At 42.0% G+C, this 19,381-nt stretch overlaps 1 protein-coding gene across 18 annotated transcripts in view; it reads left to right on the forward strand.

Moving 5' to 3' along the window:
- LOC120104581 (WUSCHEL-related homeobox 4-like) overlaps window positions 1–10,033 on the forward strand; it is a 74,304-nt gene extending 64,271 nt beyond the window's left edge. For 9 of the 18 annotated variants that reach the window (XR_016397738.1, XR_016397734.1, XR_015970933.2 and 6 more), the window contains 2 exons: window positions 135–312; window positions 3,401–3,841. Coding sequence is in view for 7 of the 18 variants with exons in the window: in XM_088706220.2 (XP_088562346.2) it covers window positions 8,661–9,122; window positions 9,233–9,541; window positions 9,658–9,822 (936 nt within the window). In the remaining 11 variants the exon portion in view is untranslated. Of the gene's footprint in view, window positions 1–134; window positions 313–1,605; window positions 1,685–3,400; window positions 9,123–9,232; window positions 9,542–9,657 lie in introns of those variants that run through there. The other 9 variants (XM_088706215.2, XM_088706218.2, XM_088706217.2 and 6 more) reach the window with 3 other exon arrangements.
- Window positions 10,034–19,381: the final 9,348 nt, after the last annotated feature.

Here is a 19,381-nt window from a genome sequence, read left to right on the forward strand (position 1 = left end):
TTGTTTTGTTTCTTATACAAGAAACTGCTTTTCATGTTATAAGCATGCTTGCCATGATTTCGAAGCCATCTGTTAATACCTGATAGAGATAATAAATTATTGTTGCTATGCTGGTTTTGTTGTTTTTATTGCAGATGCTTCCAAGGGGACGCCCTTACCGCTACCCTCCTGGGCGCAACATGCCTGGTGCTGCTGGTGGAATGCTTTCTCCTTATGACATGGGAGGATTGCCAGCGTGAGATGCTGGCATGACACAACTTATTCCGATTGGAGCATTGGCTTCAGCCCTTGCAAATGCAACTCCTGACCATGGTATGACACTTTCAATATTAGTACCTTCTGTGCTATGTACTTCTCTATTGGTACATCAGGCAATCTTTTTGACACGTGCATGTGATCTCATACAGAGGCTGTGAACCCTGTCAACAAACTACAAAACTCAACGCTAGCTTTCTTTCAGGCAAATGTAAATATTTCACTATGTGCTAGATTTCTATCCTATATTGACACATAAATGCCTGAGACTTTAGGACCACCATTGTAGGATAGTATGGTTTTTTTGATTAATTACTAGTAAGATGACTAATTGGCTATCCTTCTGTGGAAGTTGCACTCCTTTTAGTGTGGTCCGGGTTTTCATCCCCTCCAAGATATCGGTTTGCATTGGTATCAGGCACTCACTGATACAATAAAACCAATATCTTGGCTCTAATTATCTCCTTTGCTATATACTGATATATGACTGATATGATATCGGTATATCAGCAGTGATTTCCTAATTAGTCATTCACAAATTTAAGTAGGTTCACCATAATTGACTGAGTTTCCAATATCTGATTTTAAAAATAGGGATTTTGACCAATAGTTTAGATACCATGGGATAGCAACCCGGTTTTTCTGTGGAACTAAATGCCCTGCGATCTGACACTCTGGACGGTGGATGTCTTGCTTTGTTCATGTCAATTTCTTGACTAGTCCTGTTTTGACACTCGGGATGGTGCTCCAACACTAGGGATGGTGGGGCGTCTTGTCATCGCACCGATATTTAAAACCTTGATTTTAATGTTACAATCCTTTTTTATTGATCTAAACCGATATCAGTTCCACTTTTTTCATAAAATAAACAAGTTTCAAAATCTATTTTAGATGTCAGTACAAGGTTCACCATTTCGGTATCGGACCCCGTACCGGTGCCACACTAGCATAGTGTCGGTATGGTACGGTACGCAGTTTTTTTGACGTACCAAGTGTCGATACACCACCAGTACCGGTACTGAACGAGTACGGTACGGTACGTCCGGTACCATCCGGTTCGATACGGTACGACATACGATATGTCAGTATAGTCTCAGACACCCATTTAAGAGAGTGATCTATTAACCTTTTTGTTGCCATATATGAAATGCTGCCCTAACTTCTTGTTTTCTTTACCATAAAGTTCATCCTTTCTATCCGCCTCTACAACTCTGTTCCACAGCCTCTTTCTCATTTGTTGCCCAATTCCAAGCGAGTCGATTAGGTTGCTTCCTTTACTCTTTAATGTTGCCTCCAACCCTGAACTTCAAATAATTAATGTCATTTGACCACTTTATTTTTCACATGAAGGTTGTTGCTCGCTCTGTCACTGGAACAAAGCCATATCGCTTTGAGATAAGATTTGGCACTTGAATGAAATTCATGATAGGTACATCCACGTCTCCCTCAATATTATTCTACTTTCCTGCAGACTTCATCAAATGTAGATTGGCGCCACAGAAGCAAGTTTTTCTCTAGAGAGAAGATGGGAAACAATTAATTCCCAATTCAATTGAAGTGGTTTCATGGAACTTATTAAGGGAATGGTTTCAAGTACTTGATCCCAGATATCAACTAGAAATTATAGAAATTCTCACCATTTTGATTTCCTTTGTGCTTTCTTTATGGATTTAAAAAAATGTGGATCTTGAATTTGCAAACCTGATCATTCTTAAGTGTATAAATCAGGGTCGGCGGAACCGTTCCGAATCGGGCAGTTCGTACCGATGGCTCACCGGTACGGTTCCGGCAACGGAAACGAAACTTGTTGCCGGAGCCGGAGAAGGAGAAAGAAAGAGAGCGAGCAGGGAACGAAGGGAGGGCCTGGGGCCGGTGGAGGCCGCGGCCGAGGCTGGTCTCCGCCGGCGTTCACACCCTCCGCCAGCCTCCTTCCCTCCCCCTTTTCTCTCTTTTTCTCTCTCCACAGTCTACATGTCTCCATCGGTACAGGCCCGGCACCGCCCACTCGTGCCACTAGAGAACCGGTACGGTGCCCAGTACCGGTTTCACCGACCTTGGTATGAATGTTGGATACAAGTGGGTGCTAACGGAGGAGGGAAAGAAAACAGAGCATGGGAGGATGATAGTAGAATCTGATCAAACTCGTCGAATCGAGGATCGGAATCGTACCTTCGGGCAATCTCCGCTCTAGATGGGAAAGGAACATGCAATAAAAGGCAGGTGAATTAGTAGAATTTGAAGAGGGTACAATAGGTCCTTACAAGTGAAAGTTTCTCCGATTGGAGTTGTGTCGGAGAAACTTACCTTCCATTTATGGTTTGTTTCCTCTTGACTTTGGAGGAAAAATGAAAGAAGATCCTCCTAGGTCCTAAAGAAAAACGTCCTTCACATTCAGGTGGGCAAGGCTCCAGGCCCGGGGGGGCAAGACAGATGTGGTAGTCATTTAGCCGAAAAAATCTGATGGAAGAATAGGTGCAAATAATTGTAATAGCTAGTTGTGCATCACATGAAGTTTCAAGTGGCATATTTACTTTTTCAGAAAAGGAGATCCTTTTGGGATTCAACTAGAAATCCCGGAAGAATATTGCTGAAATTTCCAATATTGGATATCTTGGAGGTTTCCAATTGGAACCCAACCTTCTCAACCAACATAAGCTGAGATCTCGGTCATCTCAGTCTCAGCTCAGTTTTGGCCACACACCGAGATGGCTGAGATTAACAATTTTAAAAACCTTGATTTTGGGAGAGGCGATCACAAGTGTGCTACAATTATGCAGTACATATAGTTATTTTCTCCATTGTCGTTACTGACATTATTATTTAGGAGTGGTGTAGTGAGACATGCAAGTGCAGTTCCGAAAACTGAAGTTGGGACATGCAAGTTCACTTTTGAAGAATGGAATATTTGAAACTAATCGATAATCCAAGTGTGTTTATTGGGATAGAGCCCGGAAGAAATAATGTTAGTTAAAGATAAATATGAGAGAGGTGGTTAAATAGATTGAACATGTTTTTTTAATATTAACAATAATATGCTGTCAGAATATTTTCTTTGAAGTTCCTCTTGCATGCAGCCTCGCTAGATTGTTTATGCCCAATATCCTTTACCAAAGTGATTGACCGATTAATTGTTCTGCCTCTGTAGATGCTTGGCGAAGGTCTGTACCCCCTTGTGGAGCAACTGGAACATGATTATGCAGCCAAAGTGACAGGGATGCTTCTGGAGATGGACCAGACTGAGTCCTGCATTCAAAAGTTGCTGAAGCCATGGAGGTACTGAGGAATGTTGCTCAGCGGCAGCAGCAGCCCAATGCACCTACTGATCAGTTGGCTGCACTGTCTCTAAATGATGGCCTTGTATCTTGAAGCGATGCCGTTATTATTCGATTTGCTTTGGAGACTCTCGTAATTTGAACTAGTGATAGTTTTGAGTGGTTTTGGTTGGGCTTTGGATGGCAGAACTTGCTGGCTAATGTAGGTTCAGAATTTAGTTATACTTTCATTCACTTTCTTTTGTTCCTAGGATTCATGACATGCCCTCTTAGATTTCATGACTTGGCTCTCTGAGATTTGGACCTCTTTACAAGGTTTTTTATTTGCTTGTCTCCTTGATTATTCCTGTGCATCAGTGGGTATCTGCCCTCATGAACTGCCTGTGCTTCAGTGGGATATATGTATCACAGGCTGGCAGATTTCTTCGTTGATGCGTTAGAGGATAGCCTTTAGAGAACCCGAAACGTCATTGGGAACGGTGACAGGGCGAACCTATCTCTTCAAGTGAGCTGTCTGGCGACTTTGTGTGCTGCGTTGAACTGTTTCTTTTTTCTCTGAGACACCGGTACGTCACTTATAAATCGCGAATGACGAACTGCACCAGATGAGAGGCATCAGTTTTGAGTCCCATGATAATTTGCTGGGCAAATCACAAGGCTCGCCTGATATTCCCAGGCAGGGGCGGTGGTATGGTTTTCTACATCTCTCTTAGCAACCAGCGGTTGCCATGGTGGAAACATGTTCCCTTGGTGCACGTAGAAATAGGATTTTCGCCAGGGGTAGAAAGGATACACAAGTTACCCGCGGTTCCGACTTTCCCCAAAGCTGCTTGGCATTCTCTCTCTAAATGCATGACTTGTTACAGGATGCAGTTTGCTTAGACAGACGAGTAACCTCGTTAAGTGGCTCATCAAGTTCCCTTTGTGACTCTAATCCCCACAGACTCCATGATGAGCCCTTAATTAAGCCAAGGTGCCGACAGCAAGAAGGTACGGCCTTAATTACCCTGTCTAGCTGCCCTTCGGCCTCACACAATCACACCCACTGTCCAGATCCCCTTTTTGTCTATCAATCATTTCCAGATACAGTATTGTTCCTTCGGCTTCGCACCCACTGTCCAGATCTCCTTTCCCATTATCTAGTTTTGTTTCGTCGACATTAAACCACAGCTATACTTGTTGCAGAGCAGATCCAAGAACTTCTGTAGTAAGGGAGCAATTCTAGTATCCTTTGAGCATCTGCTCTTGTTTGAGTATGCTACTTCAGACTGGCTAGGGCCTCAACGCTTTTATAGCATTTGAAAACAGGTTCAGCTCACAAATTGTATTGACGAGGAAGGAGAAAAACTGAACACGAAAGACAGAAAAGGAACAATATTAATGTAGTTGGTGACAATTTTGCATGGGAAAATAGTAGGCGAAGGGGAAGTTCCAAGGAATCATAAATGCTAATCCCCAATAACTTTTAAATATTTTTTTCAGAAATAGTCTACTTTATTTTTTTAATTTTATAAATATAAATTATTATTATTATTGTCATTATTGTTGTTGTTATTGTTATTGTTATTGTTATTATTATTATTATTATTGGGTCTGTTTTATAGCTTTTGGTGCTTTTGTCCCCAACCTTATGAATATGTTGATATGCATTGCATGTGTTAAAATCATATGATTGATTAGGACTGTGATTGATTGTGCTAAACTTAGTCAGCCTTACCAAATTTTACTTTGATTGATTTATGATTGATTGCGCCAAATTTAGTCGGCCTTACTAAACTTTGTCAGCCTCCTAGTGTATATAAAGGTTGCTCCTGTACACTGCAATGGATAGGCAGAAATACAAATCTCTTTTCTAATTCTTCTATTTCAACATGGAATCAAGCAGCCTCGAGTTGGATGATGCTGAAACCTAGAAACTAGAAGCTATAAATCTTTAAAATAGAAACAAAAGCTAGAAACTGCAGCCAAGGCAAAAGATGATGCCGAAATCTGAGCATCTGCTTTCGATGCTCCTAAGATGAGGGAGTTACACTCCCTGAGCACCCGCTTCCAGTGCTCCTGTTGAGGAAATTAAGCTCCTTGAGCACCCACTTCCAGTGCTCCTGGTCCTCCATATCGGTGACCCTCTCGTTCCAAACTCCAACAGCGACGCATCAAACCGTACCATCAAAAGCTTGGCGAGTAAATTTGGCAGGCATGATTTCGTTCCAAACTCCAACACCGACGCGTCAAACTATACCGTTAGAAGCTTGGCGGGTAAATTTGGCAGGCATGATCTCATTCCAAACCCTAGCAGCGACGCGTCAAACCGTATCGTCAGAAGCTTGGCGGGTAAATTTGGCAAGCACGATCTTATTCCAAATCCCAGCAATGGTGTGTCAAACCGTACTGTTAGAAATTTGATGGATAAATTTAGCAGGCGCGATCTCGTTCCAAACCTCAGCAGCGGCGCGTCAAACCGTACCGTCGGAAAATTGGCGGATAAATTTGGCAGGTGCGATCTCGTTCCAAATTTCAGTAGCAGCGCGTCAAACTGTACCATCAGAAGCTTGACGGATAAATTTGGCAAGTGCAATCTCGTTCTAAATCTCAGTAGCGGTGCGTCAAACCGTACCGTCAGAAATTAAACGTGTAAATTTGGCAGGCACGATCTCACTCTAGATCATGGAGGTATACATCTGCATAGCATCGCCTTAGTCCTCAATCTTCAGTTTTATTTGCTACCCCCGGCTTCATCATTCAGTTCGATGTTTCTTATTCTTCTTTTATGGTGCTTTCGTCTACGAACATCGCTGAGCTTCAGTTGCTGCCACCGGCTTCATCATTCAGTTCGATGTTTCTTATTCTTCTTTTATGGTGCTTTCGTCTACAAACATTGTTGAGCTTCAGTTTTCTCTCTGAGATTTATCTTCATTGCGAACATCTTCACCAAAGCTCATCCTCCTCGCATCTTGCGATCTTTTGTTTCCAAACTCAAGTTGGTGTCACTTTACCACCTTGAATTTGAGGAGAAATGTTAAAAGTTATATGATTAATTTGGACTATAATTGATTGTGCCAAACTTAGTTGGCCTTACCAAACTTCACTTTGATTGATTTGTGATTGATTGTGCCAAACTTAGTCGACCTTACTAAACTTTATAAACCTCCTAGTCTAAAGGCTGCTTCTGTACATTGCAATAGATAAGCAGAAATACAATTCTCTTCTCTAATTCTTCTATTTCAACAACATGCTAATATAAAATTCATATGTATATTAAAATTCACGTTCATGTAAAATTTATATTCATGCAAAAAAATATATGCACTCATCTTCATATATTTAAGCATAATTTGAGAGTGTCCCGGCTAGGATTGAAGGAGAAAAAAATGTCTAAACATTTTAATGATGGATCAATTTTAGAAAGCACTTTCGATTTGCTGAGTTAATAAAAAAAATGGGCAGTTCTTGTAAATTTTTTTTTTAAAGCAGAGGAAAATTCATCATGCCTAAAGCAAGCTGTGTAAAAATCTTCAGTCTGATTAGAATTCAAACTTTACAAAAAAAAAAATAGTGTAGTCGTCGTCTGCATTCCTAGCATTACTTTATTCATCTCCGCAATCTAGAAAGTATGATGAGCACGCCGATAGTGTCAGACCATAAATTCAAGGTTCCAATTCTAATTCAGATCATAAATGCAAGACAGCTTTTTCAACCATTCACACCTTCTAACATCCATAATGAATGAGGGCTCCTATACTAGCGCCATCTATTGAGAGAAGTTCAAAGTTGCATATCAACGAAAAAGGAGCAGATGCTCTATTTATTCAATTAGGGACAACGAGATGAATTTCTATTCGTTAGCCAGTAGGAGCCTACGGAAGCAAGAAGCGGAGATAGAAATTGTATCTCATCAAAAAAGGATGGACCACTTCTCAGGGATGGAGCGAGTTAGGAGCCTGTAGGTTTGATGGCTAGCGTTGTCCCTCAAAGGCCAGGACCGTTCAAATGCGAAAGCCACTAGCTTTTGATCACCCTTCAATTTCGGTTGGCTGGACTAATAGGTCTTTTGAGAACGGTTAGGCAAACCGGGGTCGTGGGTCACTTCATGTTCTAGACGGATGTGGCGCAAGCCTTTAAAGATGCGTGGGGATGGATGCCCTATGGGGGGTTCTTGAACACCATTCTGTTTCACTTCCATCAAAAGCTAGACACACACGGATGTTACTTTTACTCTTCAAACCTCGCTTTCTTTCGGCTTCTCCTTTCCCCTTTTGTTTTCCTTTTTGGGGATTGGAGGAATCTTTTTCATTCCATCTCCACCGAAAAGCAAGGAGGCCCTTATCATGAAAGCGAGAAAACCGACCGATTCGACGGGCCAACATCGGGGGAATCTTTCGTGCCCTCAGCTCCTTCCCCACTTCTTTTTCCCGTGCTCACTTCCCAAGTCAACCAAGACTCATCATTTGGTCTTCCCCTACTTGCCTTGCATGCTCTCCTGCCCAACCCCAACTTGCAATCCGCTGCAATAGCCGTCGCATTGTGGTTCTTGCTCCCTGGCTGATGTTTATCACCCCGAAGCCTAGATCGATCATTCCTATCTACCCTTGTGCCACGGGAGCATGCATGGCTGCTTTGGTCCACCATGAGCCAAAACAATTCAGCTGTGATCTGCTTGACGGACTGCTAGAACCAACCACTTGCTGTTCCCTGTTTGCATCTGCAAAACTGGATTCACGAGGGACACTGTTTTATTTGTCTCCCCACTACCTGCATCCCATTTGGGTGCGGCTACATGAATTGAAAAACTACTTTCGCAATCAAAAACATTTCAGTTCGTCCTCTTTTACCTTTTCTTTTCTCCTTCCAAAAAAAAAAAAAAAAACAGTTTAGACGTATCCTCCACTCGTGATTTTGACCAGCTACAGCAGCAGTCACCAGCTAGCCGGTAGGGGATGCAGAGATGGGCGCAAGATATAACCATCACATCACAAAGCTGGGCGTGAACATGATGCACGGCGGATGGCTCGGCCATGAGATCCGGCGATTGTCGTGCATCACGACAAAACATGTGGTGATAGATTGCTGGTTGCATTGCCCTCGGCACCGTGAGATATTCGAACAAGTTAAGTTAATCAGGAAAATTTTATAAAAATGGCGTCTCTTTGCCCAATGAGCAACAACCACGTAATAATGAGAGTACAAATTTGTACAGTTGGGTTCGCGGACTATCCCCTGACACCGGAATCCCACCAACCCTCATTTCGTCCGATACAGATGGAATATGTGTCGGTACATAAATACAAATATCCAGCACGCTGCCATCACCGTCCTCTCGTCCATTTTAGCAGTCCAGGGAAAGCCATGAAGGTCCAGCAGCGCGCAGTTGGAGGGTTCTGGGAGCAGCAACTGCAAGAACCCTCCTCTCCTTCCTCCTCCTCCTCCTCCTCCACCACTACCACCACTTCTTCTTTGACGATCCGCTTCAAGCGCCTCCTCCCACTTGCACCCAAGCTGACGGCCACCGTCACTGCCACCGCCGCCGCTACTACTCAAACAATAGCCTCTCTTGATGTCAAGGGCTTCCACTTCCCCAAGACCAAATGTACTGGCCAGGTATGTCTCTAATATGGTGGCGCTACATGCAAATACCAGTGCTACTAACTAGCCAAGTGTATACATAAGAGTAGCTACATCATTGATTTTAATACTGAACAAATCCACAGGTGGAGACGCAGACAGGGGGGACGAGGTGGAATCCAACGCGGGAGCAGATAATGGCGCTAGAGGCGCTGTACCGGAGTGGAATGCGGACACCGAATGCCCACCAGATCGAGCGCATCACGGCCGAGCTCGGCAAGTACGGGCGGATCGAAGGGAAGAACGTCTTCTACTGGTTCCAGAACCACAAGGCCCGCGAGCGCCAGAAGCAGAAGCGCAGCGCCCTCCTCGCCCAGAGCAGCAGCAACAATGACAGCAGCAGCAACAGCAGCACTTGTCCTCCAATCATAGCTCTAAAGTCTACTGGATCCAGGGTAGGAACAAGTATACATGCCCTTTTGAAATCAGCATTAGTTCACGACATCATGTTTAAAGTTATAAAACTTTGATCGATGACTTAATCCGGTGAGTGTTGCTGATGGTGGCGCAGGGAGGACGAGTAGGAGGAGGAGAAGCGGAGGAGTACTACGACGGGAGTTGCAAGCGTAAATGCCGGAGCTGGGGAGGCGTCGGACGGGACATCATGGAAGAGGGTGGGGGTGACCGCACCCTGGAGCTATTCCCGTTGCACCCGGAGGGGAAGCAGATGAGGTAGCTGATATGCCATATGAAAAGGAGGCTCTTAATTAACTTCTACCTCTTTCCCTCTGTTTTCTCCCACACCACTCACGCCCCCCTCTCTGTGTCATGTTCCTTGGTTCCTGGTCCTGTCGCTAAGTTTATTTTGTGGTTCGAAGTTCTTTCGTTCGTCCTATGTATTGCAGATTTTTTTTATAGATAAATTAGTAATATTGATGTTCTTCTTCTTGTTGTTGTTTTGGAATGGGTTGTGTACTTGTGTCTGGATTCTTTCTTTCTTTGCTTTTCTTTTCTTTCTTTAAATTTTGTCAGCGAAAGTGGGCGAGGGGAGAGCATGCGTGCCTTGGTGCCCCGCTCTTTTCCGAGACCTACCCGAGTCACAGCCACGTTCCCTTTTTCTCTCCTCTTGCAGCCCCGGTCGTGCGTTGAGCTCGCTCGCTCTCTCGTGATGGTGGCCGGGTTGGTGTCCTCAAGGCCGAGTCGGGTTGACCCTCCCTCCATTCCCAGCTTGCTGGACGCTGAAACTACGGACGTGCCGACGATGGGGAATCGGTGTAAGGGGGTCATCCAAGACAAGCCTCTCTCTTCCTTTTCTTTCTTTCTTTCTTCTTCTTCTTCTTCTTCTTCTCAAGTCTTGAAATATTTGAAGCCTAGACGGACCAAGGATGAGGCCTAGCCAGGGTAGCCGCCCGTAGCGTTGTCTGACACGCTCTGACGGGGAATGCGGCGACTGAGGGGGACCGCAGGAAGTGCGCGGGTCATGTCATGACATTCCGTAACTAATGATCCTCTCTCATTCCTCCCTGCTTTTCTGCCAGCATCTGAGCGTTATCTTTGCTCGGTTATTGATGTGCATCGGGAAAAAAAAAAAAGTTAAATAAGGGAAAAAGGTCAGCTAAAATGATCATCCGACTCCAACGTCGAACTCATTCAAAGAAGGGACGCTCTTTTACTTTGTATCTTCATGCTTTCCTAGCACACATTTCTAAGTTGCAAAATATTTTTTCTCTTTTTTTTTTTTAAAGAAACGGAGGCTACGGACGAAATTCTCCGCTAGCCACAAGACAAAAACGATGAAAAGAAGCTAAAGGAATATGCACAGAAAGAAGGATAGAAAGTCAGAGAACAATGAAAAGAAAAAAATAGCAGCAGAAACATAATAACAAGAGAGATCTGAAGAAGAAGAAGAACATAGCGGATGCTGAAGAAAACATCAGTCAAGGCATGATAGAAAACCAAATTAGCAGATGCTAAGTTTCAGAGAGTCACCAATGACAACAACAGCAGCGAATGAACCAAAGCATCCGAAGAACCACGGCAACTGATGGAGGAAGCTAGCGGACCTAGTGATATCTCTGATCATCTTCCAAACCTTGCCAAAACCTGCAGGTACCTTCTGATAACGGAGAAGAGACCAATCATTGCGGTGATGTAAAGTTTTAAAAGCGATAATAGAAGTAGAGAAGCAGCAGTTGAGAAAGAGACGAATATTCCTCTCTTGCCGGCAGCACCAAATGAAGGCAGCAATGGACATAAAAATGGCTGGCCGCAGAGATTATTTAGGAGGACCTCGTCCCTGCTGTGCAGTTCTTTTTCCGTGAAGGTTCCGAAATCTATTAATGAAATCTGGATTGCTTTTATTCCCAAAGATTTTCATCCTACCTCCTTTCATCATTTCCGTCTTATTGGTCTTTGTTATTTCTTATATAAGAATGAGATATTCTCCATTTAGTACATCGGTTTTTGAGATCCATCTTAAGACAAGGGACCGTGTGACGGTGAAGGTGAAATTAATCAGAAACTTACCAAGATCTTTCCCGCAATCTAGCTTTTTCCTGAGGCTACATAATCTACCTGATTCCGAACTAGAGTCAGTACAGAATTTGCATCTTCATGCACCCTGGCAGAATTAACTAAAAATATGTGATCCAATGAATTAATAAAATTGGATTCAAGAATTTTTTTCTAGGGAAAAGGAAGTCCATCAAGAAAAAAAACGGACCATTAGATCTCAACATTGATATATCAAAAATATCATGTGGGGGTAAAATGGTTCAAGCTGACCATGCCTGTGTTTGGAAGAAATGTGGAATCTGACTCTAACTAGGAGAAAGTCTTAATATACAAGTCAGAACCCAATTCAACTTAAAAACTTAAGCCTTTAAAATGGTTCGAGCTGACCATGCCTCGTGTTATGACAAAATGTGGAATCCGACTCTAACCTGGAGAAGGTCCTAATATACAAGTTAGAACCCAATTCAACTTAAAAGCTTAAGCCATTATATTTTAGACCCAACCAGATAAATCAACCTATCTACCTCCCACTAATTAATCCATGTTGTCTAAGCCTTATATGTGATCCTCAACATTCCACTTTATATGTGTGCCTATTTAACTCCCCCTCGAATCCATTCCACTGCTCTCCAATCAACCTACTGCTCTAGTTTAAATGCTCCCTCTCCGAGAGCTTACCATTTAAGTCCAAATGTCATTCACTTTCCAAGAGCTGCATTTCATCGCACCTCTACAAGACTCTGTTCTTTCCAGAGCCATGCTTGAGCCTGTACTCAAATCAAATGCCATGCTCCATCATATAGTATCAACTCAACATGCAGCAGCCACCACGACTCGGTTTTATCAGATGTATATCATTCTTTTTCACAAGATCCACCAATTCCTAAAAAAATGTAATCCTTCTGTATTACCAAAATTGGATTTACAGATTTTTTTTCTAGGAAAAAGGTGGACCATCAAGAAAAAATTGAACCATTAGATTTGAAGATTGATATATCAAAAATTTTATCTCAAAGCAAAATAGTTCAAGCTGACCATGCCTCATGTTCAATCTATCTACCTCTTAGCTGACCATGCCCACTGAAGACAACTGAGTGGGGATAACTCCAATGCCGTAACCCCGCACTCGACAATAACGCTCTGGGCCCATCAATTCAGTAAGCACTTGAGCTTCAATATGATTGTTCGCGTCGGATGATGATGACCCCCCGACGCGCTCTGAAATAAGATTTGTTGCCCTATCCTATATCTCTCAAAAAAAAAATCAAATTAATGTATGCGAATAATAGAACCAAAAAAAAAAATACAGCACAAGTCAAAGATGAATACATACAACTATATCTCTTGACTTCTCCCGGACAAAGCTTCCATCTCGGTGGGTGTGAGTCATCCTATAAAACTCCACCCTACCAGGCTCCCTCCCATTATCATCCACCTACAACAAAAAGTATATTTCACGAGTATACATTCAGGAGGTATAAAATATTACAAAAATATTTATCATTGGATTGTTCTTTCGGATGAAGCTCTTGTCTTATGCCCATGTCTTTCAAATCAAGACGCGCTTTCAAGTTGTCTTTAGTCTTTCCTTCAAGATTTAACATTGTTCCAATCAAATTATCACAAACATTCTTTTCTATATGCATGACATCAAGATCATGTCGAAGAAGATTATACTCCCAATAAGGTAATTCAAAGAAAATGCTCCTTTTTTTCCATAACTGCTTCTGTGTAGATACCGAGTTTGTGCCATCGTCATTTTCCTGTTCATAAATACTGTCATCATTCTCGAAGTTGTCAGCGTCCTCAAAAACCTGTGTCACTGAGCTGCCAACATCCCCCCTTCCCCGCTTCTTTGAACTGTTGAATGCCTTACCAGGTATATAGTTAGTGCCATGAGTTTGTTTAAGAACTTCAGTTCCAGTTGGCGGAATAGGTGCAGATCGCAACTCTATGGTACCATCAAACTGATTATTCTGATGTCGAAATGGATGATTTGCTTCTAACCATCTTCGATGACCCATATAACAGAATTTTCCTCCATGTTTTAACCAATATGAATGAGTTAAATCTCCACAAGAAGGGCATGCAATACGCCCCTTAGTGCTCCAACCGGATACATTAGCATATGCAGGAAAATCATTGATTGTCTAGATAAGAGCTGCACGCAATTTGAATGTTCGGCCAGTGAAAGCATCAAATGCATCAACACATTGCCATAACTTTTTCAATTCATCTATTAAAGGCTGCAGAAAAATATCTATATCATTACCTGGGCTCTTATCACCGGGAATAACCATTGACAGAATGAGTGAAGACTGTTTCATACACATCCATGGTGGCAAATTATATGGAACCAAAACAACTGGCCAAGTGCTGTATGTAGAACTAATCGTTCGAAATGGATTAAATCCATCAGTTGCCAAACCCAGCCTTACACTGTGAACATCAGAAGCAAATTCGTGATGCCTATCATCAAATGCTTTCCATGCTAAACTATCCGCTGGATGTCTTAACATTCCATCCCTTGTACGTCCTTCATCATGCCATCTCATTAAGGAAGCCGTCTTTGATGATGCATACATCCTTTTCAATCTAGGTATGAGAGGAAAATACCTCAAAACTTTAGCCGAAATTTTTTTAGACTGTGTAGCATCCACTTCATTCGACAAATCATGCTCGTCTTCATTTTGTTTTTTCCATCGTGAAGACCCACATGTTCGGCACGAATCTTCATTAATATTATCACCACGATATAAAATACAATCATTTGGACAACTATGAATCTTCTCATATCCAAGATTCAGGTCTTTTACTAGTTTTTTGGCTTCATAAGAAGTTGACGGTAAAATAACACCTTCTGGAAATGCATCTTTTAATAATTGAAGAAGCATAGTAAAAGACTTCCCAGACCATCCATTCAAATATTTCAAATGAAATAAATGCACCATAAAAGAAATCTTCGTAAAATTCTTACAACCCGGATATAGTTCTTTGTCACAATCTTTCAGCAAGTTATGATACTGAGTTGTGTTATCTTCAGAGTATATAGGTTCCTCAACATGTATAGATTCAGTAACGGTATGCTCATCACCTATTGGAGCTCCTTCTTGTTCTCCACTAAAATCTGTTAAATTTCTAATATTATGTTCAAGAGCATCTCTGAGTAAGCCCCTCATATCATCTTCTACAACAGGATTTCTGTCTGTGTTACTAGATCCAATACTAGCAGTGTGTTCTATAACTAAGGGTTGGTTAGATGAAGATGACAATTTAGACTCTCCATGAAATATCCATTCTGTATAACCCTTCAGAAAACCATTCCATAGCAAATGTTCTTCAACAATTTGTGGAGCGATAGCATAATAATTTACACATTTTTGACATGGACAAAAAATATTCCCATTCATTTCAGATTTCTCAGAAGCAAATTTAATGAAATTCTGAACTCCATTCAAATATTCGGCACTGGATCTCGACTTATTTATCCAACTTTTGTCCATTCTATTAAAATACTGATTGAACTGCAAGTAATATAAAACAATAATAAACGAAATTAGGGTATGAATCACCAATACGAAATCGTGGTACAAAAAGATCTTGGCAAATTTTATTAATACAAAATATAAGATTCCGAGAAGCATATGTTGTTCAGTAATTTGATCCAGGTCGGTCGAACCCCAAGCTAGATCATGAAAGAATCCAGAGGTCAAGCAACAGTAGTAGATTCACTCATAAGGGATACAAAGGCAGGAGGTATAAGGTTCCAACACAGAATTATCTCATCACCAGCTAACATGTGGCACATGAAGAGTACCAGTTCACAGAAGGTATGGTTTTGTTTATACTGATGTTTACGTTGCGGCAGAGTTTATCTTCAAGTGAATTGCCTTTGCAGGATATGAAACATCAGTAATCATATTATCTTACAAAAGTAATGTGTTTTAGGAATTCTATTTGCATGGTAGTGAGATTGTATGCACTTTAAGAGATTTGATCAGCGACCTAGAGCATTCCTTATTTGAAGTTATGGAAACTGTGTTTCATGTTATCTTCTAGGGACTCTTTTTAGGATTTAAGCCATGTTTCTGTATTGTTATAATTAACAACAAAGATAACTTAATTGTAAGATATCATCCCATATATGTTCAGTGATTGGAGACTTCAGTTATTTATGAAGTATAATTGGGTGCATCATGCTATCAATGTGGACCAATGTGTGAAGCTGACAGCAAAACAGGCAGGTATATATGATCTCAGAGTTTCCAGCCATATACTTAGGTGTTCACCAGAGTCAAATTGTTCAGAGGTTAAATCATAGATAGAATCAAATTGTTCTAGGCTTTTTTGTTTGGGGCTGAAGCACTGACTTATCACTATTTTTGAACTAGTCTAGACATTGACATGCACTGATAAAAGAGGAACAACCATGACATCAGTTGAGCTGATCTGAACATTAATTTCTTCCACACTGGTTCAACTGCTTAACTTATTGATGATAATTTTACAAATTTTTATCATATGTGTCTTAAAGAGAAACAAGCATAATAGTTGTCTGCTTCTCCTATCTCTTTCTTTCTTTCTTTCTTTCTTTCTTTTTAAGCAAAATGGTGGGAGAAACCACCGCATTTTATTAGACATGAAAAGGGTAACATGGCTTCTGCTTCTTCTATATTTAATTGGCTGCAGACGAGGTCACAGGTGACTAGAGTAATTACATTCTGATGGAAGATGTCTGGAATCATCTGGTTCACGATATTCTGACAATTACTCTTAAGTGTTTGAATAGCCTTCATCAATTGGTCTATGTTGACTTATACATATGCCGACTAAGTTGGCTGTCTGTTGCTTAAGACATGTCCATAGAAGTTTTTGGCATAACCAATGACAGGACTAATAGAGAGGTGGTTCGTTGACAGAAAAAAGAAACGTGACTTTTAGAGGAACCAGTAAGTGAAGTCAAAGAATGGACAGTAATAACAGTTAAAAGAAATGTTTATCATTTGATTACCACAAAAAGAATGCATATAGATAAGAGGGCATTGAGGCCCATCACAAGCTCAAGAGATGGTATTGACATCTTTCCTAGGAATTGCCAAGGTAGCTGGCCGACATTTGAGTTCCAACATGAAAATTGAAACAAAACCATTAAGACAAGGTCCTTACATGCTAACAAAGTAACCATGTGGCACCGAAGTGCAAACCCACAATTATGGTCCCAATCAAAAGTCTAGCACACCAAAAGCAGGGGCAATGACCAAAACCATTTTCTTGCATGGCTCAAGGTCTTCTAGGCATGGAAAGACCAATTTGAGAATGTTTCCTAGATACAGAACAAGGTCAGGAAGGCCTAGGGGATTATAAAAACCCCTATAGAGTTTGACCTTTGGTCACATGAGCTTTGCCCCCACAGACTTTGTAAAGCCCGTGCTAATATTATCAAATTGGTCACATGAGACAGGCCTTAAAAGAGTTTGGGCTGCATCTTGAATGGCGGCAAGCCCCTGAAGGGATACCTACAGGAGTTTTAAAAATGTTAAATGAAATAGAAGAGAAGAACAAGGGAAGGTAGAAGGAGATCGACCCTTTGCACACTCTTATGGAAACTTCGTATATAATCATTAATATAAACTATCTTACAACTGCATATTGTGAAAGAATTGACGAATAAGAATTTTTTTGAAGAAAAAATCACAGATAAATAGAAGTTATCTGACAAATAAAAGGCAGAAATCTACCTCTCGAAGAAAACACCATCTATTCTCCCACATATTTTAATTTTATGTCAGGACCCAAATCAGACTGTCAATGAAATAATTAGATAAAATAGACCACCTGATGCTAAGGAATGAAATAGACTCCATTATTATGACAGAATCATCGGAAATACCATACAAATAGCAATGAATTTCTGCTAGTAACATGAAAACTGGAATTATTTACCCGAAAATTTCTTTACGGAGAGTATGAGGATCACTTACCTCAGACGACGGCGATGTCGACGGCGGCGGAGTAGCTACGGCTCGCTCGGGATGGAGGTGAGATGTCGGCGCTAGGGCATCGACCGGCAGAGGATGAGGAGACGGGGCCGGGCGAGAGTTAAAGACAAGAAGAAAACAAAGAGGAGGAGGAGGAGGAGGAGAAGGAAGAGAAGGAGGAGTAGGAGGCTTACCTCAGACGACGGCAAGGTCGACGGCGGCGGAGTAGCGGAGTCTTCGATCGCCGATCGGGGCTAGGGATGGAGGTGAGATTAGGGCTCAGAAGGAGAGGGGGCCGATCGAGCTAGGGATTACCTCAGAAGGAGAGGTCGACGGCAGCGGGGAAGTCGGCGCGCTCGCAGATAGGAAATGAGGAGAGGGGCTAGGGCTCGCAGATAGGAAATGAGGAGAGGGGGCCGATCGAGCGAGGTGGGGGTTTTAAGTTTTCTAACGACGCTTATAAGCGTCGTTGTTTCTTGAACTTATAACGACGCTTTAGAGCGTCGTTGCAGATAGGAAATCAGGGGCCGATCGAGCGAGGTGTTGGGGTTTTAAGGTTTCTAACGACGCTTATAAGCGTCGTAGTTTCTTAAACTTATAACGACGCTTTAGAGCGTCATTGTTTGTTTCGCTTTTCCAACGCTAACCCAAAGCGTCGGGAAAGGTTGGCTGTGAGCCAACCTTTACCGACGCTTTCCCCTAGCGTCGGGAAAAGTTAGTCGGCAAAACCAACATTTCTTGTAGTGTAATTATTCCATGTAGAAGTATATATGTTATACAAGGTTCTCAACATTTTTCCCTTCATTTTTGAACCGATATATCTCGAGTCCAATCCACCACTCCTCTCAAATCAAGTTACCATTCCCGCACAAAAGCCTACTTTCCAAGAGACACTTCACAGCCACCAAGGTGGTAGCCTAGCGGTAAGGGGGCGATAATTCCGTCCAAGCTGTCCGGGTTCGAAACACGCGGGCGTCGATTAAATTAGGGGACCGGATGCCCCACGCCCGGATGGCTTGCTGGCGGTTATGCTTTCCTTCCACTTGTACCAAGGTAGTGCTGAAGTGACGTACCCACATATGAGGCAGTGAGCCCAGTGAGGTAAGCCCATGGGTCGGGGAAGGCACGCGAAAACATGCGACCTGTATCGAACATTCTCTGGTGGAAGGGGGGCAGTGGGGGCTGCTACGCGGGTGGGCTGGTCCCTCCCCCTCCCCTCCTATTTTTTACCAAAAAAAAAAAAAAAAAAGAGAGACTTCACCGTAGTATAGAATACTCAAGTCTTAGGGTCGTTCGCTCTGATTATATAATAGGTATCAAGGAAAGTAATTTTATAAAATCTAGAACAATTTCACCAACAAGGCATAATGTTGCCTAATTATGCTAAATTATTTTTTATATTAGTTATTTCATGTATATCAAAAAAATATTGCTTTGCATGTAGCTGGAATGAGCAACAAAACGGGTTTCCTGAGCCATGCCCAGGTACGCGACGAGGTCTACATAACATTGTTCTTTCTGAGAACTTCAGTACGTAGCAGCCACGTGCATTATGACTATTGAGAATTAACAATCCCATGTCCTGTGAGACTACGCATGCAAGAGTATGTATAAATAGCAAGTGGGTATCGGAGAGAATTAGCAATCACGTCATTCAATTTTGGAGTACGATACACTTCAATTTTTCCTTGGATATCGTTTTGCCCCCAAGGGAAAGGGTTGCCTACCGTTTGAATAAAGTGGTGGGAATACGAGCCCATAAGTTCGAGGCTCGGTTCCCGTCATACAACAATCGGAGGGAAG

The sequence above is a fragment of the Phoenix dactylifera genome, chromosome 11 (assembly GCF_051530095.1).
Source record: "Phoenix dactylifera cultivar Ajwa chromosome 11, Ajwa_hap1_PhDact_Kaust_v1.1, whole genome shotgun sequence".
Classification (NCBI taxonomy): domain Eukaryota; kingdom Viridiplantae; phylum Streptophyta; class Magnoliopsida; order Arecales; family Arecaceae; genus Phoenix; species Phoenix dactylifera.